Source organism: Brienomyrus brachyistius, chromosome 8 (genome assembly GCF_023856365.1).
Source record: "Brienomyrus brachyistius isolate T26 chromosome 8, BBRACH_0.4, whole genome shotgun sequence".
NCBI lineage: Eukaryota > Metazoa > Chordata > Actinopteri > Osteoglossiformes > Mormyridae > Brienomyrus > Brienomyrus brachyistius.
Genome location: NC_064540.1, coordinates 3,467,121 through 3,492,481, shown reverse-complemented (window position 1 = coordinate 3,492,481; position 25,361 = coordinate 3,467,121). Strand labels below are relative to the sequence as shown.

General features: G+C 42.9%; 1 protein-coding gene across 1 annotated transcript in view; it reads right to left on the bottom strand.

The window, feature by feature from the left end:
- Positions 1-24,995, bottom strand: part of si:dkey-49n23.1 (semaphorin-3D) — a 41,117-nt gene extending 16,122 nt beyond the window's left edge. The window contains exons 1-2 of the mRNA XM_049023666.1: positions 24,856-24,995; positions 9,494-9,690 (exon numbers count right to left, since the gene is read on the bottom strand). Coding sequence (XP_048879623.1) covers positions 9,494-9,647 — 154 coding nt within the window. The 5' untranslated portion in view covers positions 9,648-9,690; positions 24,856-24,995. The remainder of the gene's footprint in view (positions 1-9,493; positions 9,691-24,855) is intronic.
- Positions 24,996-25,361: the final 366 nt, after the last annotated feature.

Sequence of the window (25,361 nt, the reverse complement as noted above, 5' to 3'; positions counted from 1 at the left end):
GATTTGGGCACGATTTACGTGTCAGACCTTCAAAATTCTAGGAATAATTGTTGATGGTGATAAAAAAAATGAAACATTTATGCACGGAACCATACGGTCCAATGACTGACTAAATAAATGGAGACAATTTGCATTGAACCCATGTTTGCCAGTATTTAGCTGCAAGAAACCTACAGTCAGCTTTTACAGCTAATTCTCGGTGCAGTGAAGCTCCAGTGGCTGTAACAACAAACGCGGCATACCTAAATCACTGTAAAAACAAATACACACAGATATTAAGTGAAATAAAATGAAAGCTGCATCAAGCCACATATTACCAAGAACCAAAACAAGTTTGCCAGATAAAAAAAGGTTGGATTGTATTTGGATTAATAAGGATGATTAACTCTGTGGAGGAGGTCACATGTCATGCAGACTGCAGCGTGCTTTGACTCCCCGCTTGGACTTGTTTTTGCGTCTGTCTTTGAATAATCACTCGCAGCCCTGGCAAGATGATCTGGTATCAGATCTGGGCTTTGGATCTACCAAAGACAGACCTTGGTTCATTGACATTTCTGGGCCCACGTCAAATTCAGTCTTGACGTTTGTTTTTTAACTGTGTTACGGAAACTATGAGAGAAATTTAGTGCATTTATGCCTGCAATGCAGACTCCAACGCAGTTATAGCCAAAATAACAAAATACACATTGTGAAAAGTATGAAGTAACCAGACCTGAAAGGCAAGTCAAGGCCCCTTTTTATGCTATTGTATAACCTCATGAAACCTTAAAAACTAGAAACCCAAAACGCCAACATTCCCTGTCATGCTTATTAAAAATATAAATCATGGTTCTCATCCCAGTCTAAGTGATTATTTGAAAATGAAGTTAAACAAAACATTTTCCATTAGCAAATGCAGTAAATAGTGTTTTTTTTTTTTTTTTTTAATTCATAGGACACGGTAAACAACTGCAAATTTCTACAGCCAAACTGGTGACTGGTCCATTGCAGTCAACATCGCTACTTCAATTATCATATCAGTAACTAATAATAAAACAAGGAACCTAATTAAATAGCAGCACATGTTTCTGTGACAAAAACTGGAAATCCTATGATACTATGAAAAATGACAATTAAAAAGCTCATTTATTCATGTCAAATAATTCAGCATCTCTTTTGGCAAAATGTGTGTGATATTTCTAGAGCTTAAATTCCAGTCATCCATCTTCTGTGACCTCTTGTCCGATTCAGGGTCGCAGGAGGTGCAGAAGCTATCCAGGAGGAGATGGGTGCAAGGCAGGGAACAGCCCAGGATTAGGGTACCAACCCATGGCATGGCGCCCTGACGCACACCTACGGGCAGTCTGCTAACTCCAATTAGCCTCAGCATGTGTTTGGACTCTCGGGGGGAAACCGGAGTACCCTGAGGAAACCCCACGACGACATGGGGAGAACATGCAAACTCCACACACATGTGACCCAGGCAGAGACTCGAACCCGGGTCCCAGAGGTGTGAACCTCTAGCCAGTGCATCACCGTGTCACCCTGAGGATATAAAGCACAGCTTAAAATGATCTGTCATAATCATTACAAGACCGACATTGTAAATGCTACACAGCATCATCTACAGTAGTTGCAGATAATTTCAGAATAGGAACGAATCACCGGAAAACACAAAGTCCACCACTGATGGACGGACAATCCAGAAGCGAAGTGTATTTATGAGGTACAGGCAAAGAACACCATCACAGCCAATGTACATTCTTATAAACACCTTACAGCTAAGTGGGGCAGTGTGTGTCCACACTGGAGAGACCTTATAGACAGACTAGCTTGATAATGACGTCCAACTTGGCTAATTCTCAGCGCTCAGCATTGAAATCCTCACAGAAAAGGCACGCAGGTTTGCTGGAGACTCAGGACACTGTACTGATTCTGTGCAGAAGGACAATAAAAGGCTGAAAGCATCTCCAGGTTTGAATAAATCTAATTAATGTGTCCAGTTTACCAAGAATGATTCTTCTGAAGCACTTCGTAATGAGGGATTTTAAGTTTGCCAATGTGCTTTGACACCAGGATGAATCCACACTCTGTTCTCAAAGCCTGTTTTTCCTTCTCTCTTACTTTGCAGCAGCATGCTGAATTCTCTCTTGGTTCTTCAAGTCTCCCGCTGTCCAGACTGGCCCGTTAATGTAGCGAGTGGCTCTAAGGTATGTGCTGTTTGTGTTCTCCAAGATTCCTAATTAATAGTACCGAGGGAGTAAGGATACCGGTAAACAACTATTAAAGAAACGGATAGTTGGTGCAGCTCCAGCAGGGCCGGTAGACTGCTGAAGAGAAGACTTCGCGGAGCAAAGTTTGAATTCATGTCTCAAATACGTTTTGAAAAGGCAAGCAGAGAGCAGGAAGTCTTCTTTGAAAGGGAACAAGCAAAACACTAAAATGCAGCTGCTGTCCTTTTGGGAATCAGGTGCTAAATAGTGAATCTCTGTGCCTTACTGACAATGCGTAAAAGGACTCACAGCCATTCTCTTTTATCTATCATGGTTCTTTTCATTTCCTCTCAAGAGAAGCTTTCCTCCTTTGAAGCTGAAGAAGGTTCACTCATAACCTCTCTTCACCATCCCCCCCCTGAAATTCCCCAGCGGTTTTGAAGGACATGGCGAGGGTCAAATGTTTATTGGTGTGGGGAAGACAAGCGAGGCGAGAGGAGCGAAGGATGGCAATTTGCACGGTCCTTCTGAACGCTGTAATGCGAGTATAATGCTGCAAGAATGGCCGAATCTGTGGGAGTAGGCCATGCATTACAGAAAAAAAACCGCTGAGCGACGTTTTTTCACAAAGTAGCTATGCAATTGGCTTTTAAAAGAGGAGACATAGCAGCTGAAGAATAGCTCATTCACACTGTTGTCAACCGCAATTGCTCTGAGTTGCGAAACTGCAACGTATGTTGACAATGGGTTTCTTAATCGGGTTCCCCAAAGTTACTCAGATGGTATATATTTTTTATTTCGATTTCTCGTTTGTGCACAATGTTAATTACCCAGGGAAAGCTTTCCAGCAATCAAGGTTTAGGTCACCTATTGAACTGTGTTAAAATAGTTATTTTGATTCTTTTTGAAAACATGTATAAGTCATGTAGTTACAGGCACTTTCAGTTTCATTACTTGCTGTTTTTCCTTGAACGTCTCGTATCATCTTTAAACGAAAATACAGACAATAATCCGATGAGCTTAGTTATGGACAGGCATCTGGCCAGGGCACCTGTTTCCCAGCTTCCAAGTTATGGGAGTCTCTCTCAAGTGCTGAGACATTCCAGGGAGTTCAGGGAAACGTGCAATCGGTGGGGCCAAGGACAGACTAGATTTTCCTCACAGGGGACATCCTCTAAAGAGCGATGCCCCACAGCGCCCAGTCGCTCCTGGCTCCAGAAGATTAACCCTCCCCAGCCAAAACAGAGCAGAACTGCTTCTGATCACAACTTGCTTGTTTTAAAACTTTGTATGTGGCTTTTCAGCAAAGACAGCTGCACTTTAATCAGTAAGTTATATTATAATGAATTTAGGGAGCTTTTCCTCCTTATATTACTTTATTACTTTTCTTATCTTAACGTCCACTCACCCAAAATGTAAAGTTGACTGAGACACCTCAGATAAGAGGAATGTTCTAGGTGAAACAGGGGCAGAATGCTGTTATTCCATGAATTATTAGAAGACAGTCAGTACCGAGCAATAAATTGAACTGATTTTTTTTTTTTTTGAAATGAGAACGAGCTGTCCACCATTTATCCTTGCTATCACACGCCTAAGGAGAACACTGGCCAGGCAAAGATTGCATCGTCTCCTTTCCAGATAACTGTCAGCGGTCAAGCCTTTTTTTCAGACATCGTAAAACAGGCCCAGTCCATTGCAGCTGACATGTTACAGCATCTACAGCATCTACATAAATTGTTTAGCAATTTATCGTCATCATTGACATAAACGCCCTAAAACAGCAAACATCTGTGGAGTGCCATCTATGCAGAATTCATATCCTTCTTAGTCCACAAAAGCTAAGAGGAAAGCCGGCATATCTTCATCATTTGTTATATTTAAAGCAAGATGCTTTTCTTGGAAAACTTCCTAATGATTTTACAGAAAGAAAACACTCACAGTTGCTCTTATTGCATATTGCCGGTCACAGCATGTTGGTTTAGATTAACACCACAAAAGCACATCAGTGGATTGAGATTTTGAGTCAGTTTTCATTCTTGGAGAGCTTGCTTGCAAAAGGTTGTTTTTGCAAGAAAGAAAGTACATTTGTCTAAGTGATGCAAATTTGTGTGCATGTAAGTGTGTATGTAGGACTATTTGTGTTTGTGTTGGTATGTGCATGGAAGTACATGTTTGTGAATGTGTATGTATATCCATCCATCCATCCATCCATTTTCCAAACCGCTTATCCTATAGGGTCGCGGGGGGGTCCGGAGCCTATCCCGGAAGCAATGGGCACGAGGCAGGGAACAACCCAGGATGGGGGGCCAGCCCATCGCAGGGCACACTCACACACCATGCACTCACACATGCACACCTATGGGCAATTTAGCAACTCCAATTAGCCTCAGCATGTTTTTGGACCGTGGGGGGAAACCGGAGTACCCGGAGGAAACCCCACGACGACATGGGGAGAACATGCAAACTCCGCACACATGTGACCCAGGCGGAGACTCGAACCCGGGTCCCAGAGGTGTGAGGCGACAGTGCTAACCACTGCACCACCATGCCGCCCCCGTGTATGTATATATAGTTGCCAAATAGTCCTGGTCCATCCAGACCGGTTCTTGAACAGGGTGCCATGTTTATGACGTTTAAACTAGCTGGTCTTTATTTTTTTGGTTGCCTCTGCTTCTTCTGTAAAGCTTGCTGTCAAAGTGTGACCGTTCTGCTGCGTCCCCGAGGAGCCTGAGGAGGGCACGGGTGGTTCCTATCAGATTGGAATGAGCCTGATTTGTACTCAGCGCAGATTCTGAACAGATTTGCACATGTGTTGTGCGTGACTACATTCAATGAACTGAAACGGCTGTGTTGCCGAGAGCCCAAGACAAATACAAATGCGGTACACCCAGCTTGAAATGAAACAGAAATCAGATTATAACGTATTAATGCACTAGGTCCTGTTCTCGACAGCCAATCGTCCATGCATCCATTCATTCATGTTTCAGCCAGTAATCTTAGTCATGGTTGCCTGATATCTATGCCAGGCAGGGATAAACCCCAGATAGCCACATACATGCACCCTAGACAACTTAGAGACAGCAGGAAACCCACATCAGACAGAGAGAACATACACACAGCGCACATATAAAGCAGAGGCAGGGTTCAAACCCTCAACCCTGGAGGAATAAGATAACAGTGCTACCCACAGAGCCACCACATCAAAGAGCTAATGATCCTTCAGTAAGTCCACCATAAGGCATTGAATATTTTTAAAGGCATGCTACCGAATTCTCAGATGTGCCACAATACTGTTCTGGATATTCATATATTAATGGAGCTAAAATATCACCACACTTGCATAATATATATAAACATATATTTCCAAGCTCCTTTACTCTTTTTCTGTGGGCATAACACCCGACGTACATGTATATTCACAAAGCAGCAACATATCTGTGGTAACTGAAGGTAAGGAAGGTTCGATTCCTATGTTTGCAGCTGACTTAATTCTTTCTGTTTAAAATGTCAATTTGAGCTCTATATGAGGGGCATACAGGACATGGGGGACAGGTTAACACACTCCTTATCTTTATTGGGATGGATCTCACACCTTATCTTATCCTATAAGGCTTAAAAGAGTGATTTAGCCTTTCAGCATGGAGTGAGATGTAAAAATGTTTTGTGGTCCGGCAACACCTGGGCACGGTTGTCTCACTCACAAGGCATTAAAAAACAGGGTAATTTTTACATTGCAGTAAAAGGCATTTATATTTTGTTTGGACATTTAGCCCAGGCGTTTTGTTATTTCCTGTATATACAAATAAACATTTTTGTGGTACATTTTGTTCTTTGTGCTAATGCAACTTTTGTTTGCCTTGTTAAAACGGTCAAGCTTTTTAGCAGCTGGTAAGAGCATGGGGACGGCGTCATTAATTGCTCACACGCCAAAGGGGTTTTTACGAAAACACGAGGAGTGGTGTTTTTCTAACTGGTGAACGTTTCTCAGTTGTTTTAATGATTAATAAAAAAAAAAGGGTGGATGAGCGATTGGGTGTCGAAATCTAAAAATAGATTAGTCATTAGGAATCTAACAGAAATGTCAAACCAGCCACCTTACTTCCCGCTGGTATGAGCAAAAGCTAAACACCCAGGAATGTTTATAGGAACAGCTCCTCTGTCAGCTGTTCTCTCTCCGTGCCCGATCTCTAGGATTGCCAGATTGGGGGGACATTCCTTTAATATGTAATCCCTTCCAAAGAGGGTGGGTTGCCAGATCAGGGCGACATCTAATTACTTACGGAGGCTCTCCCAAAGAGGAGGAGGATGTTGTCACATTGGGGTGCCTCCCCTTTAATGTGGAAGCTCTTCCAATGAGTTGCCACTTGCCTTGTTTAATGTGGCTGTGTTCTTAGGGGAGATTAGATTGGGACTTAACGAGTGTTTGAGCCGTGCATCCAATAATTTTATTTCAGGGAAATTCATATTTAAACAATACCAATAATTAGCACTATCTGGATAGTTTAAGACAAGAAATACACTGGAATTAAATGAGTTGATATGACTATAAATATTACAGCTACCTTATCCACACGATATATTGAGGGGTCCATTCTGACTGTAAAAACTGAAGAAATGCACTATAATAATAAAGTCAAGTGAATTATCCCAGCAGCCTGCAGCTGTGACGTCTAGCATTTCATCACCAGCCTCTAATTGGTGACATTCTTTCCAGCAGACCTGGGTTCTGTTTCTCATCCACACTCATTAGCACTCGCTGAAATCCAGCAAGTCGAGCGGGTCATACCCAGCACTCATCCGCTGCACCTCGTTACCACGGACACCGAGGAGTCGCAAGGTCAGAGGTCACCGTGTGACATCACTTCAAGGCCCCGTATCTGCTAAGCGCATGGATGCCGTGGAGAAGTTTACAAACGTGCAGAGTACACAATGACCCCCCCCACACACACACACAACAACTGAGACAAATGATGTAATAATCCTAGTGGATCTAAGTTCATAAGTGCGACTTGGAGTTCACTGGAAGGCAAAAGTTTAGCAGCACTGATGTCAGAGCCCCGTGTGGCTGGAATCTGTAACTGCAGTTGGCCAATTTGATTTGAGTTTAATTCCATGCTTACCTTGGTCCTCATCCACATTTCAGTCACAAGTCATCATGACGAACCACACAAAATTCCATCTGTATGACCCAGAAAGCGAATGCTACCCACAGGGCGTGTGCAATATCTGTTCATTCGCAGAGTTCTGGCTCTTGGGGTTAGAACAGCAACAGCGCAGGAAGTCGACCCGATTCAAAGACAATAAAACCATTTGTGCCAATTATCCATCCCGTCTCAGTGACTCTGTGAACCTAGCAGCAACGGTCCCAGTGGGACCCGCGACGACAAGACACTAATTATGTGTCACCGCAAATGAACTGCGTAGGGACATTGGTGTTTTTAAAGCCGGCCATCACTGTCACCAGGGCTGAATGGAAGCCAAAAACCCATAGCATATGGAGAAACTTAATAAAAATGATCATTCTTAGCTCTGTGTTTGCTGGCGTGTCTGCCAGCTACTCTGCATAATTCAGATAGGCTAAAAACATGCATTCAGGTGACCGGGTGACACTGAATTGCAATGGGCTGGCATCCCCTCCACCGTGCGCTGCCTGGAATAGGCCCTGGGCTCATCACGACCCTGCTATAGATCAGCAGTTGTGGAAGACGGATGGATTTAAAATATATATGAGAACCTGAGGGAAGTATCCAGGAGAACTAAAATAGAAGAGATATAGGAAAGGCAGGAGGCATCTCAGGGGAGATCAGACGTTCTGGCTGAGATAGAGGTGCTTTTACTAAAAAAGTACTCCGGACTTTGGGGTCCCTTGAATTCTGAAAGCCATCAAAATGTAAGAAATTCCCCTGAAATCCTGAAAACTTTGAACCCTTCCCAAAGAATAAAGTTCACTCCTCAGCACTCTATTAAACTAAAGGTTATTTGCCAGATTCCCTACACTTGTGCAAGTAATATGCATCTGTGATCATCCTGAAGACATGGGGCGTTGGGGACAAAAATGTCGCTCCTCTTTTCCAAACTTTCCATCCCAAGGTTGGCCTGCAACATACTGGCTCGTGAGGTCATTAGCTCAGACGAGGAGGTTTGGCGGCTGAGTACTCATGGGAAAAACTCAAGGCCTACATGGTCTGGGGTATGTGAAGGCTACTGAAAAACCTGCAAGTCACACACTTTTGAGTTAGCAACCACATAGTGTGCTAAATATAGACGAAGTTACTGATGGATGCTTGTTGTGACGCCACCAGTGAGACCACAAACGTTTACGCGCACCATGCTGTATAGAGCAATGCTTTTTACAGATAACAATAACAATGACCGTGTGGTTTCCTGTGTTTTTTGTGCCACACAGCTGTCGTCTATTGTCTGGCAGCAGTACACTTGGATCTTATAGGGTCCCATCCAACATCCCCTGGGCTTTGTGAAGGGAAAGAACAACTGCGAGGAGCCTTGTTTGATCTGCCATCGCATCTGTAGAATTGTGTTGAGGGTTTCTATGGTGAGACAATGTTGAAAAACGCAACCAAACAGTAATTTCAGACATTATGTCACTGGCATGAAAATACTACATTGTAAATCGTTAACCCAGCCTCTGACCACTCCACTCTTTTGGGACAGTACCTGCTTGAATGGTCTTCTGTTACTTTATGTTACATGCTATTGCCTAAAACGTCTATAATTTCCCTTAGAATGAAAATGTAAATACATAATGATTCATAGTTATTCTCTGAGTAGTGTTCATGTCACTGAGTGATGCCTCTGTGTAGTACAGATGCTCCCCGCATTATGAAAGTCCATGTTATGATATTTTGATTGATACATATATATACACACACACACAAACACATACAATGGGTAAATGGTTTTCACTTTCAGTACATTATTCAATAAATTTCATGAGATATTCAACACTTGGTTATAAAATCGGCTTTGTCTTAATGATTTTGCTCAACTGTAGACTAATTTTAGTGTTTTAAGCATGTTTGGGATACGCTGGGCTAGGCTATGATGTTTGTTAGGGTAGTTGTACTGTATTGAAATGCTTTTCCAGGTTTATCAGAATGTAATTCCATCGTAAGCTGGGGATAGGCTGTACATTTTACATTTCAATAGATAAATCTGAAAAAAAAAGTCAACTCACAACCATTTCCACCTAATATTGCAAAATGAATCTAGTATTAGGAGGTTCGGAGCTAAGTTGTCTGTAAGGTTTTATGTGTGGGGGGGCATTGGAGGCAGACACGGACCTGCGTAGCGGAGCTGCAGCCTGGGGACGGTCTCGGGCCGGAAAGCAGAGCAGACAGGCAGCACCAGTAGGAGCTGCATTATCAGACAGGACCCCTCAGGACATGGGGTCTGGGTTCTCCTGCCGGTTCTCCTCCACAGTCCCACAATCCTCATGTCTTCCTCAAGTTTGTGAGCCTCTCCTCTGTCACATCACCTCCTAGCCAGCAGCAGCAGCGTCAGGTAGCAAAGGGGAAAAAGAGGAGGTTAAGAAAGCAATGAGAAACGCGGACTGAACACTTTTCAGTAGCTACCATTTGTCCATTTCGTCTGAGAAAATGGACAGAATAAATGAACAAATCACAGTCAGTTTCTGATAAGTAAATACCAGGAGATACAAAGCGATTTACTCATTGGCCAGTAATGAGTCCCTAACCTTGAAGCAGGATTTGATATGCTGGATAATGGATAGTTGTTCAAACTCCATCTGAGAGGCTGCATTCTTCATGATAATGGGGTTGCTGGGTGTTTTTTGTCTGCTAAAATAGCTGAGGAGGCTGTGGATCACTTTCCAGAATAGCGACACGGGAGTGCTGACGTGCGTCTTGTGTTTTAAACGACTGCTAAAGTGCACGCATCCTCCCTGCTTTGAGAAATCTTGGGCGACTTCACGCACTCCTCAGAGGATGCCAAGTTCGGGTGAAAGCAGCAGCACACAATACCGTGTGGGACATGGAGCTGAAAAATATAGAATTCTCAGCCCTGGACGGAAACCTGATATTGTCAGTAAACCAGTGTACAGTGTCTGCAAAACACACTTGTGACTAAACACAATGTTTGAAAGTATCTCGGTTTTTTCCCACAGAGGTCAAAAAAAGTAGGCAATTGTGTATCTTCAAATGTTTCACCACCCTTTTTCATTCATGTGAAATAAAGAATAAGAATTGTTTGCTTGTTTTTTTTTCTGGAAAAACAACCACTTGTTTGCCTTGAAAAACTTTACTGTCCCATAAGTTTCTCACGTAAAACCTCCATCAATTCATCCAGTTTTACATTCAAAATTTATCTGATAGAGCACAGAGCTTTTCTGCTCATGAAGATATCTATCAATATGAAGTTGAATTTTGGTCACACTAAGAGTAAATTAAAAATTATCCATCCCTTTCCCAACTTATGCAGCACACTCACACACCAAGGGAAGGGTTTGGAGCGGGAATGTGTCAGGTGACAGCGCTACTCCTGGAATCCCACACGAAAAAACAGTTGGAAACTGTTAAGTACACTTTCACGTATAATACATTTAAATTTCTGTAAGTAAAATCTATGAAAATAATTTTTAAAGAAAAAATATATCTTAATACATCATCGTTGGAATGTAGGCCTGCAGGTTATTCATTTAATCGAAGCTATGGAAACAGAAGAGGATGACTGTCTATTAAATCCATAATGTCTGTTAAATAACATCAAACAGTCAATCGTCTTGTAAAGGGAACTTAGAATGTTCTTAGTTTATTAAAAACATATGTATAGGCCATACATCACAGAAATATTGCCTTAAAATGTTTCGCCAGTAACATGTCGAAGTGAAATTTCTTTTCTAAGATGATCTTTTTTACCATGCAGTTAGCAAATCCAGCAGGAAATAAATCGACTTAAATTCAGCAAATTATTTTTTTTTTTCTGCTATACGGCGACTTTGGTTTGTGTCAAATAGTGCATGTTTTTACCCACCGCTGAGGACTGTGGAAGGCCTTCCTGACATATGGCCGAGGTTTTACAAAGCTATCACTTGGCAGCAAAAATAAACTTCTCAGTAGAGCTATAACTCGAAAGCTCAATATACCTTTGAATAATAAGGTTTCTTTTTAGGTTAAAGACCGGCCTTATCTGCGTCGTCTACTGGAAACTGTGGGAACATGTGGGTTTCTGGGAAATAAAAATGGGAAAATGGTCCGGCGGTAAGAGGAAGCCCTCGATATGAAGTCACTTCCAGATGGCAAGACTGTTAAGAAGGACGGGAAGAAGAAGAACTTGCTGGTTCCAGGAAACAAGGGCCCTTGCTCAGCTTCCCTGTGTTATTTAGATATTTAATAAAAACCACAGCAAGATAAAAAAAAAAAAAACACGTTTTTTCGTATGGGCTAATAAAGGTGCTATCTGGTTTGTCTTGTTTTCGAAAGCTTTTCCATATGCACCTGGAAGACATGTATTTTCTATTTGATCCAGCAAAATGCAAAAATATAGCAAGTCATAGCAAAATGGGAAAGTTTAACATGCCCATTTAATCATGCGGACACCTCCACCGTCCAGCTTTATGAATCCATTACGTATTTCGAGTAACTTTCTGACAGTCCTGAGCTTCAGACTATACTCACAGAAACACTAAAAAGTCCTAATAACTCAGTACTGTTCCGCAAAAGTACATTATCAGTGCAGCGATACCTGTGAACTAGGCTGGGAAGAGTCAAATTAAAAAAACAATCAATAGTATCTAACATTCCTGGAAGTACGTGAAATTAAACATAAACTTGACTAATGCATGTCTTTTAATATATTTTTTTTAAATCTAAACAAAGTTTTCAGGCCTACAGCTTGTTTCCAAGCGCCTGCTTTTGATTAACATTTCAGAGGGAGTGCACAGCGTTCTTTAACAATCTGAATCACTCGTGTAAAATTAACTTAGGGATCACAACATGAGGACCTGTTAGCTCGCCGCCCCCTCCTCCGCTGCCTCTCACTCACCCCTCCTGAACCATGAACTGAGATCAGAGGCCACTTTGTGTAACATAGCTGTACAGAGAAGCATAGGTTGAATGCATCGGTTTTGTTTGTGTGAAATGAGCTGTCAGACAGAGAGCCAGGAACACTCAAGCCAGCCAGGTGAAAAAGAGCAGGACATGCGGGGGATCAAGCCGCTTGTCCCACTCCTGGACAGTTCAGCAAAGGCCCCATTTCACGTCAGCTGCGTGGTCTTTCATAACCTTCTCAAGATAGCTTGTGGAACGCAGAGGGGGCTCACAGGTGTCACAGCGTCACCCTTGCCTGCCTGGATCCCGCTGGAGGCTTGACGATCGCCTCCCACATCTCTAGAGATACTTTCTGTGAAGCTCTGGGCACCTTCTCTTTATATGATAATTAACCATCCAACTGAAAATAACGCTTAGATGTCTATAAGTGACAGACACTCAGACACTCGACAAATTTGTCCGATGCCTTTATTTTCCCAATGTTAAACTTCCCCATAAAATTCCTTTGAAGGTTGTGAAAATGGTCAGTTGGGCTCACACCATCTAACTGGGTTTATCAGAGGTGGCCATATTGCAATAAGATGCAGGCCAGCAATGTGTCACGAAAATGCAGACAAAGAGACACATCGCCAGCTAACCATCCTTCAGCGATGACATGAAAACCGACAGCAAACAGACTCACGGTGGAAAATTTCATTACGACTTCATCTCCTTTGATTTAAAGGCAATGAAATGAAGTAGAAAATTGGCCATCTGGCTCACTGGATTCTAACGCAGCACTATTCCCGGCATGGATGGACAATTCCCCTTGACAGTTTTACGGTGTCAGGGTTGGGTGCTGGTTCACAGGCCGGGCGATAAGGAAGGAAGACCACTGGACAACAAAACGGACGCCTCTTCAGTTCCTCTTCCTGTTACAAGCAGGGTCACCACTCCCTATCTCTCACTGTCTCCAGTCTGGCTCGGATTTCTGCTTTGAAGTGGCCAGGCCGCTGTCCAAGCCGCGTCTCAGTTCATCAGGGCTGGCAGAAACACACTCTCTCACTGAGTCCACTCCTGACCTCGCTGGCAGTGAGTGACGCCTCCCGGCATCAGCCCCATGCCCAGCGGAATGGAACATGCCCCCACTCTCAGCGCCCAGCCAACCCACACATACCAGACAAGGAGCGTTGGCAACTCCACAGATTCCTCTGTGGGCCCAGATACCAACATGTGCCTGTGGAGATTTTGGGGCAAGGGGTAAGCGTTGTGGGGGGCGTAGGAGAAAAATTCAAGATTTATAGCCCTCCCCCACAAACACACAGCCTGCTTACGCTCCGCTGCCTCGGAAAGGCCCAGCACTCGCCATTAGCAAGAAATTGGATAGCTGGGTGTTTTAAGTCACGTTTGAAGGGGTTTGTTACAACTTTATCTTTATCTGTGATGGATAACAAACAAAAGCCACTGTCAAAGGAAAGAACCCATGAAACAGTGAGAAGAGCTCAGGCCGTCATCCAGCCTTACAAAATCACATCAAATTTTTCAGTAGCTCTTCGGGTTATTTTCACAAGCTGCGGTTGGCTTTACGATATTTTGAACCTTTTCTGTTGGCTCTCTTGCTCTCCTGTGCCCTGTTGTTCCCAGTACAAAGCACTGTGCTCTCTTGGAAAGGAATACACACTTATAAATTTAGGTTCACTTAATTCCTGGCCCCTAGAACTGACTCGGGCAAATTAGAAACAGCTATTGTGCCTTTCGGGCCAAAGACTAAGAAAACACACCGCATCTTCCTCAGATTTATTAGTATTTACTTTAACCCTTTCAAGCTGTGATTAAGGTAATTATGCTGGTATAAATCAGATCGGATTTGCAGAAAAAGAAGACTGCAGCATGCCCATCTTCAGGGTCAGAGCTCATTCAAACCAGCAGAGGTAAACACATATGTATATGTTTGCCATTGATAAACGAGAGACAAGCCAAACATGTCTGCGTAGCCATGCCCCCCCCCCCCCTAAACACTGGCCTCCTGCTGAGTTTATTATACTTTCGCGAGTGCCGATCACAGAATGGCTGCATTTGAAACATTTCTTCTATTGACAAAGTGAACTAATAGTATTAAAGTACCACTAATTGTGACACTGAGAAGGCTGATTAAGCAAACAAACAGTTTATTGGTAATGAAAAGCTGAAATAATTTGCATACACACTGAGCATGTAATCATCCACATACCCCAACCCCAATGGCAGATAGTAGGGTGAGTGGCAAGTACGTCCCATGCATGATGGATCCTACAATACAAAGAGCAAGACAGAAACCCATCCATCCATCCATCTATCCATCCAACCATCCATCCATCCATCCATCCATCCATCCAACCATCCATCCATCCATCTATCCATCCAACCATCTATCCATCTATCCATCCATCCAACCATTCATCCATCCATCCAACCATCCAGTGTCTGTACGCACTTCAGTTGCAGGTAGAAACCTGCCTGTGGAAACTGAGAGAATGTTCCAGACATATAAACCCATCCTCTTCTGCAGGCATTAGTCAGGTGGGGATCACAAGAAATGAGCTTTATGCTGATGGACTCGAGATGCTTATTCATCGCCAATTTTTTATGCAAATTAGGCTTTCGGCTACAAATTTTAAAAGCAAAAACAAACAAAGCCTTAGCTTAAACCTGCAAATGTCAGGTCCTTTTAGTGAAATATATTAGCGGGAATTAGCATTTGGAACTATGTTTTTGCATTACAGCAACAAAATACCTAGTAATCACTGTAAAATGTTTTTATGTGCAAAAATTGTCAAAATGTATTATACATTTTAGGCCTACATTCAATTTATTTTAACAAAAAATGATGTTACTTTATAGTGCACCTTTTCGCCATTTTTTGGCAAAACAAATTTTAATAATAATATGTTCTTACGCTGCATCAGTATAATTAATAGTGTGACTGATAGCCCGTTTCCCAAAGAGCCTCATAGACTGGCCTATAATGTAGCACATTGTGCTTTCATTTCGCCTTGGGGTCCATGGAGATTCCAGAATGGTGACCTAACCCTAACTCCCTTTCCCAAACACAGTTCTTTCCTATCCTATTCACACTGGTGTTGCACCTTTAAGAGAGGAGCCCAAAACGGGCAGCTGATCGTCCACCACGAACCCAAGGAGCTGAATTTTCATGCAGGACGTTCATGACAGTTCCTTTGGAATCTTGGGCAGTCCCATCCTGAATGATGCGTGATATAACCACAAGGACCTCCTGTGAGAGAAGGTTAATGCAGTCCCCAGCCCCGAGAGCTCCCTATCATACAATCCCACACATGATCCTTGAGTTTATTTTCCTGGACCATCTGGGAATCATAAGACAACGGATTACGGCTGTACGGACCCATGGCTACGTTATCCATCAAGTACATGTTCTCAGCAAGGTTACATTCCACAACCCGGCGCACGTCAAAGGGCCAAACGTTGCCATATTATGTTTAAAAAGCAATTATCACTTATTCAAAATGTTTAAAGGAGAGACGAACTGTTTGAACACCAAGCTGGTCAAATAAATAACTGACCTTCTGCAGAGGAAGCTATTCTTCACTGTGCCATTATTCACAATTTCAATGATTAATTTTACATGTGAGGTGGAACAGCTGTGACAGATTAAACGAATGTAAATTAATTTGCGTCGTCCCTGTGATGATCTGTCAATCGCAGGTGACCGGTGCTATAAATAATGATGATTATTGTTGTTATTATATTGTTAATAACAACATGAACAGGAAATGAACAGGAAAGCTCTCAATAGTAGATGGACAATATACTGAATTTTTGTCTCCTTCCTTGGTACGGGTAGCCATAATTCCGTATTCCTGTTTCAAGCAAACAATACACAGCGGCCTGACCTTGCGAACCTTTGTCCCCCGTCCTCTGACTTCCTCACCCCCTCTCCAACATTCAGGATGGAGGTCAAACCGTGGGCCGGTCGTCAGCTCTGGCTACGTCTCGTAACGTCTCTCTGTGTGGACTCCGCACGAGTGACCAGCAGAGAGAAGCCTGGCTCTCCCCTCGTTTCGAGACTCCCAGTTTGACAGCGGGCCGGTCTGCTTGTGAAGGCGGCAAGTCCAGACTCACGGCTGGTTCCGCGTCTGTTTTGTCTCCGCGCTCTTTGCTGAATCAACAGCTGCACCGCAGCTCCTCTCTGACATGATCATAAGCTCTGTTTGTTGTTTTGGATGCACCAAACAAGAAATGCACTGAAAACACTGGCACAAACCATGTGGAAAAGTTCCACAAAACATCCATTATGACTACTTTATGTTTGATTTCCTGCTTTCGTATATGTTGACATTCTACCATATGTAATGCACGTGTCCTCATACATTATTCATTAAAACCAAATAGCTATCATACATTATCATATGAGACAATGCGATGTGTGATTAATATATTTCCCATGTTCCAGTGCTCAGTAACATCTTGAAACACAATACCTGTCGTTTCTGCATGGCAATAGTGCTGTCAGTGATTACTCTAAACATACATAACACTCTACCATTACCTGGATTACAGAACACCCAGGAGTTTGTGATGACAGATGGGCCTATTTCCATTTTGCAGTCCAGCTTTAACAGTAGGCAAATATATGTAGTGAAAATATATTTTAACCTTACCAACTCTTTGGAGAATTGTATAGTTTTCATTTCTCATTTATCCAGGTATGTTATATCTTGTAAGAAAACTATCATCCATATCTCTGAAATCCCCCTCAGTTAAAGGAATAGAATTTGATTAAATATGTTTCATCTTGGTGGTTTCTATAACCGAATAATGTAACGCGGAACACATTCTCCTAAATTGCTTTTCAGATTCGTCACGGATCCAGGCACATCGGCGCGCTTAAGACTTCGCTGTGAGCAGCTGAATTCTTTGTTTTCCCTCAGCACTCAGTAGCCACTTTATTAGGTTCACCTGCCGGTTAACGCAAACCGCCTTGCTCCTCTGGACAGAGAATCGCGCAGCTGCAGCTGAATGCAAACAGCAAACAGACAGGGTGAAGATGCTCAGTTACTGTTCGGCGTAAGACGCCAGTGATTCTGAATGTGTTGTGAATGTTGCCAGACATGGTAGTTCCAGCCTTCCCTGGATTTTCACACACTACAGTGTCCAGTCCATGGAATTTCTGTGGCTGAAAAACACCTTGTTACTGAGAGAGGTCAGAGAACGGTGAGACTCGTTAAAACTAACAGGCAGAACACAAGCAAAAAAATAACAGCTCAGTACAACGGCGGTGTACAGAATAACTTCTGTGGATGCACAACTCATCCACACTTGAAGTGGTTCTGGATGCAAAAGTGGGGCCTACCTGGCACTAGCTATCTGTCCCTAATATTTATCTACTTAGTGTAGATATTACGCGAGTCTGCGATACCATTTAGTTGGGTTTAGTTGGGGTTGGGGTTAGTTGGGTTTTGGCCGTACGACATCATGCATGTGAACCAGAAAAGCAAACACTGCTTGATATCAAGAACTGCCTGATCAGCCTTCGATTAAACAGAGCCGTCTCAGTGAGATCAGCTACTCTGACTTTGTACCTGAAGGCAGAAGGACCACTTCGACCTTCAAGGCGAGGATCAACTGAAATTAGGGGTCCCAGGCTAATTTGGGCAGGGTGGACATTTGTCATTAACGCAATTCAACAGATAACAATGGAGGCGAAGTACAGATTCATAATAGGATAGATTTTCCAACCGAAATTGAAAGCTCCTGATTGGTACCTCCATCGCTGAGGTGAGCTATGCAAAGGTAGAGTAAAATAACTTCTTCTGTCCTCAGATTTAGATAGAACTGCTAACCACAAGGTGCCATTTGAACAGTTCTTTATGGCTTGAGGTAATTTTAGCCATAGTGAAGAATGTAAAATTACGAGGCCATTAGTTTTGGCCATAGTTGATATGTGCACATTCATTTTGTAAATTCCACATTGTCATGCAATTGCTGTAAATAGCAGGGCACCCCAAGGAAGAAAAAAATGTGGAAAAAAAAGGAAGAAATCAAAAAAGACAAAGGGTCTCCTTGAACCATAGGATTCCTCTCTAGCTGCACCTCACTCATGGCATATCTTGCTGTAGTCACACGTCTGGGTTTATCTTGGTTTCCCATGGTCCTGAAGACATTCCATCCCCTGTGTTTATATACAAGGGAAAAGAAGAGGAAATGTTTGTTGTAGAGAAAGACACCAGGCAGCCCAGAAGCATTCGTGGAGATGTCCATCTGCCCCCCCCCCCCCAAAGGAAACGTAGGCGCATCCGTCAGTTGGTGACGCCCCAGCTGTGACGAGTGTCACGGCTGATTAGGGGGCCTTCAGAACGGTGGGGAGTCAGGCATGCAGCCACGGAAACGCCACGGGGACATGGTGACGTGGGACGGGGGCAGACGTGCCTCCTGTCTGGCGCCTTATCAATGGTGTGGCCATGGCTACCGTCCGCCCGGCTATCTTTGACGGCACCCCACTCCCCTGTTTATCGCAGCCCCCGCGGCGGGAGGTCAAACATCACCCAGGGCTCGGGGTATGGAGGTGACTTCGCATCCATGGCCAGGCCTGCTGTACTGTACGTCTGAATGGGCTGCGCTGTTTGCCAGCATCAGTACTTCTGAAGCAGTTGTTTGCGCTCGGCTAGCTGTGCGTGTCGGACCCGATGAGCTGTCGGCCTTGATGACATCGCCATCTGGAGTCAAGGCTATAGGTTGTTTGTCTTGCTTAGCTGGAAAATGTAACAAACTCTATGGCTAATTGAGCAGCTTTGCAGGTAGATGTAATGAATGAGGTAAGGCTAGATCCGTAGCACGAATTGTAATCAGACATGACCATGAAGACCAGGACTGGATTACCTTCTCTAGGGGCCTTACGCTGATATGGGTAGCTGCCCCCCCCCCCCCCCCCAAGTCACTTACTTGGGCCACTTGTTTGAGCCAGGTGAGAAATGAGAAAGAATTTTAAAAGATGTAACGCCGATAATCCACCAACAGAGCTGTGTGTGTGTTTCTCGGGGTACTGCCCATAGAATTAGCTGATGCTCTGCTAGTGGACTGATCAGACGGTTCTGTTTCATTTTCCATTTTTCCCGTTTTGCTAACTGGGGCCCCTGATTTTGCCAGGGCCCTGAACTATAGTCTAGACCACCACTCAGCAAAATGTTCAATAATCTCATTCTGCTTAACAAGATGTACTCATCCAAACTAGAGTCAACCAGTATAACCTAAGCAAGCACTGTAACCTAAGCAGCTGCTGTAACCTAAGCCAGTGTTTCCTAAGCCAGTCCTCGGGGAACCCCAGACAGTCCATGTTTTTGCTTCCTCTCAGCTCCCAGTCCACCTGTACCAGGTATTCGGTGTTCCTGATTGGCTGGGAGCTGGGAGGGAGCAAAAATATGGACTGTCCGAGGTTCCCCGAGGACCGGTTTGGGAAACACGGACCTAAGCGACCTCTGTAAGCTAAGCAACTGCTGTAACTTCAGCAGTAGCCTAAAGAAATCATCAAATGAGAAAAGAGGGACGAGTCACTAGAACTCACATCCATAAACCTGCTGCGCCTCCCTGACGCAACCAGCAGATCCTGGACCAGCCTACGCTCGCTACGGGAAGGAAATGCAGGACTTGGCAAAGCTAGGCGACTGCTGATGGTAGAAAGATAACAGACAATTAATTAAGGCAATGAAGGAAAAAATACAATGGGTTATTCAATTTTTATTTGCGTGTGTGGGCTTCCTTGGCTGAAGGATTATGAAGTTGAAGGAGACGAGATGTCAGCCGTATGTGGGACACGGAGTAACCAACAGACCAGATTAAAAGTGCCTGAAACCGGGATTTTAATGCCAGACTGATGTCTCTGCAAATAAATATATACTGTTTGTGTATTGTGGTGTTATTCCTTGTTATTGTCTGCTGGCATATTTATTAATTTGTTTATAAACTGAAGGAAGAATGTCATTGTACTATAAATACATGACAATAAAACCTGACATTTATAATTGCAAAATGCATCATGGTGTTTCATGAATTTTTTTTTGTTTCACACAAAACGTTCCCAGATTGATTTGTCTGTGAATAACAAGTGATATCATTGATGTACAGGTTTCATTTTATTTTCGTTTAATAAGCTAGCTTAGCATTGCTTCTCTTCTGTGGGAAACCTATGATGACAAAAAGCAAAACAAAACATTGTTTGGGAGGGCAGGAGTGGTGTTGCCAGGGAACCCGATTTCTCACTTGGGCAGCATGCTGGTGCTGTTGATGGAACAGAACCTAATCGGAGCCCTCAGGCCAGTTAGACACACCCGGCGTCAGAGGACAAAGGGGCCCAGATAAAGTACACACACATGCAACAACTGTCTGGTGCAGCGCGCGCATTCCTGCATGAAATGATGTTCTGTCAGCTCTTATAATCCATTTTGAATGAGCAAAATATGGGGGAAAATGTAGACTTTTTATAGGTACATAATCTGTTTACTTTTTGTCAGTTGTCTCTTTGACTGTCTTTGTCTCTACAAATGGCTTTAGGAAATGACTTTCTCGTTCTGTGGGAAAAAATGATTTAAAAGCTATTCGTTATGAGGCCTGCCCACCCCGGGAGTGTGTGCGCACAAAAGTTTAAAATGTAGTCTGTCATGGCTTGATATCCATGAGAGGGACAGCAGGGACGTTCAGTTTGGGTGGTCTGTGTCGCCCCGACTCTTTCTCTTGTCCCACACACACAGGAAACAGCAGGAGAGGAGGGTCAGGAGAAAAAAATCTTAAACACAAGCAGACCAATAATTACAATAGCCTATTCACGAAGGCGGCGCTGCCCATTGTTTGCTAGCTAATGCTATTCCGCCTTCCTGTGTGTTTACTGGCCAAATTCCCTTAACAGAACAGCACAGCACGCACACGCACGCACGCAAAATACAAAATGCATATAAACAAATACAAGATATTCTGCATTTTTCGTTTTTTAATTGCATTCACAGATCCTGAATAATGGTCCCCACAATGTCAAAATAACAGGCTTTGGTCCCCACAACGTAATATAAACATACTTGACATGCACACACACAGACACCAAACCCTACACAACACTGACATTCACACGCACATCAGGGGAAAAAAGGTGGATTCCTGGGCTGATGGAAAATTACCTTAATATAACGCAATGTATCTGGTAGACAAGCGCAATTATAAAGTCAACACCTGTCAAGGAAATAGCCTTTCATGTCACACTTATCCCCTGGCAATACAACAAGCAGGGACACCTGCTAGACTTGAGGGTAAAAGGATTATCTAAGTTCTCCTATGGCTGCGGTTATGTTATCTTCCCCCCAAACGTCTGTCTTAAGCTTTATACGCACTATGACATCCATGGCATCAAATCCTGGGACACGGTTCACTCCATTTACTGCATTTCTCATACCAATCAACTCAGTCGCTTGCTTTGGGTCCCTGAACCTCAAAATGTGGATAGAGATTTTTATTGAAATATCCACAATTACAAAAGAAGCAGTCCTAACATTGGTATAGATAAAATGCAAAAATGTGTGCGGTTTTTACCTAAAAAGAGAGTTTTAAGAACATGTTTATTCACTACAATAAAGCCACATATAAATAATATAAAATAAATGCCCAAATCCAAGAAAATAAAACTTGGATTTCCTTTAAACACAGGCACACAGTGTGATATTCAAATCATAATTGTTTCAGTACAAAACAGCCAAAAGAGGTCGTAATTTTTAATTTTAGAGAGAGTGTGTTACTGGAACATTTCACGGTTGCACACTGAAACATTAAGACTTAACCATTACACCACCTGCTGGCCCTTTGAGAACATTTCTTTTCTCAGATATCTTTCAGTGGTCACCAGGGCTCTGCAGCCATCAAAGCAGCACTGAGAGACACCCGTGGCCAGTGCCCCGACTCACGCCCCAGAGTGAACCCACCGCGGGCCTGCTGCATCAGAGTGAGGATAAGCAGGTCACGCAATAAGGGGCAGGAACCTTGGGAAGGGTGTCAGTGTGGCAGGAGGCCCACAATTTGAGCCTGATCCGGGGGAAAAGGTGGGAGGGGGTGAAGATCAGGAGTCCCTGGCGATGACAGGGGGGTCCTGACGGGGCTCCGAGCCTCAGTCTGAAGCCTGCCAGTCCCTCTTGTTAAACGTAAATGATTAACAACAATAAACCAGGGCAGCCAGAGAAAACACTGCCCAGCTCTCACTTAATGCACTTGGGGCCTATTTGACACACGCATGGCTATTTACTAAATCAGGAAGCATCCACACGTGGCAGAAAATCTCTCTCTCTCTCTCTTTCTCTCTCTCTCTCTCTCTCTCTCTGCCTTTCTATTTCTTTCTCCAAACTGCTTAGCCAAAACCTCTGTAAGGGAAATGAGAAGGAATCATTCATTATGCAAGGGTAGCTCTGCATGTGAACTCCGTCTCCCAGAAAGTGTTTAAGTGAGAGCAGGATCCTGCCTCTCTACAGCATGAGAGGGTCGTACACCAGGACTAAATAAATACAGACCTTTTACATAAATAACACAAACTGAAGATCCATAAATCTGGAGCATGTGATGTCGATGGTCCCAGGAACTGAATAAATTCTCACATGTATATTACCCAATATTAAATTTAAACCAGTGTGGAAATAATTCCTTTTATGAGTGTGGAAGACAGTTTCTACAACAGTTCCATTTAAAAAAATTTGCTGTATGGTATTTAAGTCATTTGTTATCTCAGCAATAAAGAATATATGAGGCCATAAGTAAAAGGGGATGATTTTTACCAATATATTTTACCCTTCTTGCTATTGTTACCTTTATTTTACTGCTCAGCTGACACATGGGGGGTTTGAAGTCTTACAAAACTTAAAAAAAAACAGGCAGCTAATAAAATAGTTAACAAAAAGACAAGAGTATATCGCCAGCAGTGTTAGCACTCAAATTATATTATTGTTATGTGTTACTGCGGGTACCTCATCCATAAAAGAAGAGAAAAAGACCGCGACTTATGTTTAATCGTCAGTTTATCTCAGTGTAACCATACAGTATATAAATCAAGAAAGATACAGCATTGCTGCTCTCCCAAACAGCCTTATAGCTGCACAGCTGGGTGCAGCTTTGATTTATAACGACTGTTATAAAAGATCCTCTTCCAGTGATTCATGCACATCACGCTGCTCCGGGCCCCTCCGGTCGCCCAACACACAGCTGATAAGATAAAGGGGAACTGCGACACGCTAAAGACGGAGCCCCGGGTTCAAGCAGGGCAGCCGGTTAAATTCAGACGTAACTCTCATACGATCCTCGCTTTAAAGAAGCTGCTTTCAGGACGCAAAGTCTCAGAGTCACAAAGTAAATTGGATTAGAGCAAATGCACAGCGCTGATTGCCATAACTGATGGCCCGAGGGGCTGTTATAATAACTGCTAATTCAACCATCCATCCATTTCATCCTGTTTTCCATAACCACTTGTTTACAAACTTCTCCTACAGCATCCCAGGAAGTCCACACCGTAATTATTAAAATATGGGACTGCACCATCAAATTATTATTCATCTTCACCGTAATTCATCACTTCTGTTTTCTTTTCCCCTTATCTTATTTGGCCAAATAATATAATCTCAATGGAGCACATAGTATGACTGAATTCAGAAAAGGCAAACATAAACGTGGATTATTTCATTCGTTTTGTGTGCCGTGGTCTGAGGAGAACAAATAAGATTTCCATCCTGAGCTGATTGCTGATCGACGGAAACTCGATTTTTAAGGCCATAATTATACTGGAACAGCTTGGACTTAAGGAACTGCGTACTTACGGTCACCGGCGGAAACGTCAGAAAAGACGCGCACAGTCTGTGCAGAGGAATAAACTACATAACAGGAAAAGCGGAACAATGCACAGGATTTTAGTCATAGTACAACACAGCGGGTCCCAGCCAGCATCTGTAGAGGAAACCCAACTGAAACTGTTGCACAAATCTATATGTTTAAAGTTTGTGCAATATAACGACTGCGTTCCATAATAATCATGTATAAACACACGCGGCCAGTACCGCTCATATAAAGATTATAAAAAGGTGTAATGATAAGTTAACATGACAAAAGCCACGTTTAAAAATTATTATAAATATAACATCAAAACTGTAGTTAGTGAAACCTGGTGGTTTATGAAAGGTGAAACTAACAAGTGTTAACATATTTTAAACTGTGGACTCCAGCCGGTTGTCATATTGCCACTGATCTCACATCGCAGAATTGAAATATTAAATTAATTTCTTTTTCAGTAGAATAACTGGTTTCCTATTACCTTTTTTGGTGTATTTATATTGCTACTACAAGGTGCAAAATAAAAGTAATCCATCAAGAAAACTATCATAATTTCAGCTATACTTGACTTCATTATCAATTCGCGTGATTTACTATTAAGTTTTTCCAATAAAGTTTTGCTTATTAATTGTAAATAATAATTAAGCGTTAATATTTCAAGCTCTTGTATTTTTATATGATAGCGTACTGGCCTCATTGTCAATGACTGAGCGAATAATATTGCCATTGCGAAACGTGCATCGTTTTTGGGAGCTGATGAAATTGATGACAACTCGTAATAATATAACGGCATTAGAACTTACCAGCCTCAGGTTTTGTGTTTAAGCCCCTCGAAAGCGGAATTCCACACGAAACAGGTACGACACACCGACACAAACACTTTGCAGGAGACAGAGTAAGTCATAAATGTCCCACATCCCTCCCCATCCGCGTATTCATAAACAAACTGAAAGCCACACCCCCGGGTATAATGCTCCTCCACGCATGGTTAGGTAACTCACTCGGCCTCGGCATCCCAGTACCTGTCGCCATTCTCACTAAGATAAACTAAAAAGATCGTTTTTCTACAACTATTCATTTAGACATCCATCTACCCATTCATTTTCCCTTCAGTTTTCTGAGTGACAGATGATTCGGGTGGATACAAAACAAGAAATTTAACATTTTATTACTATCTGAAGTGGTAGAAGAAACAACCAATTAAGCAATTAATGTCAGTATGTGTAACTGAACAAGAAGTGTCTTATATAAAGACTTATATAAATTATTACGCCTCACACCGACTATATGTGAATTTTTAAGGACTGTG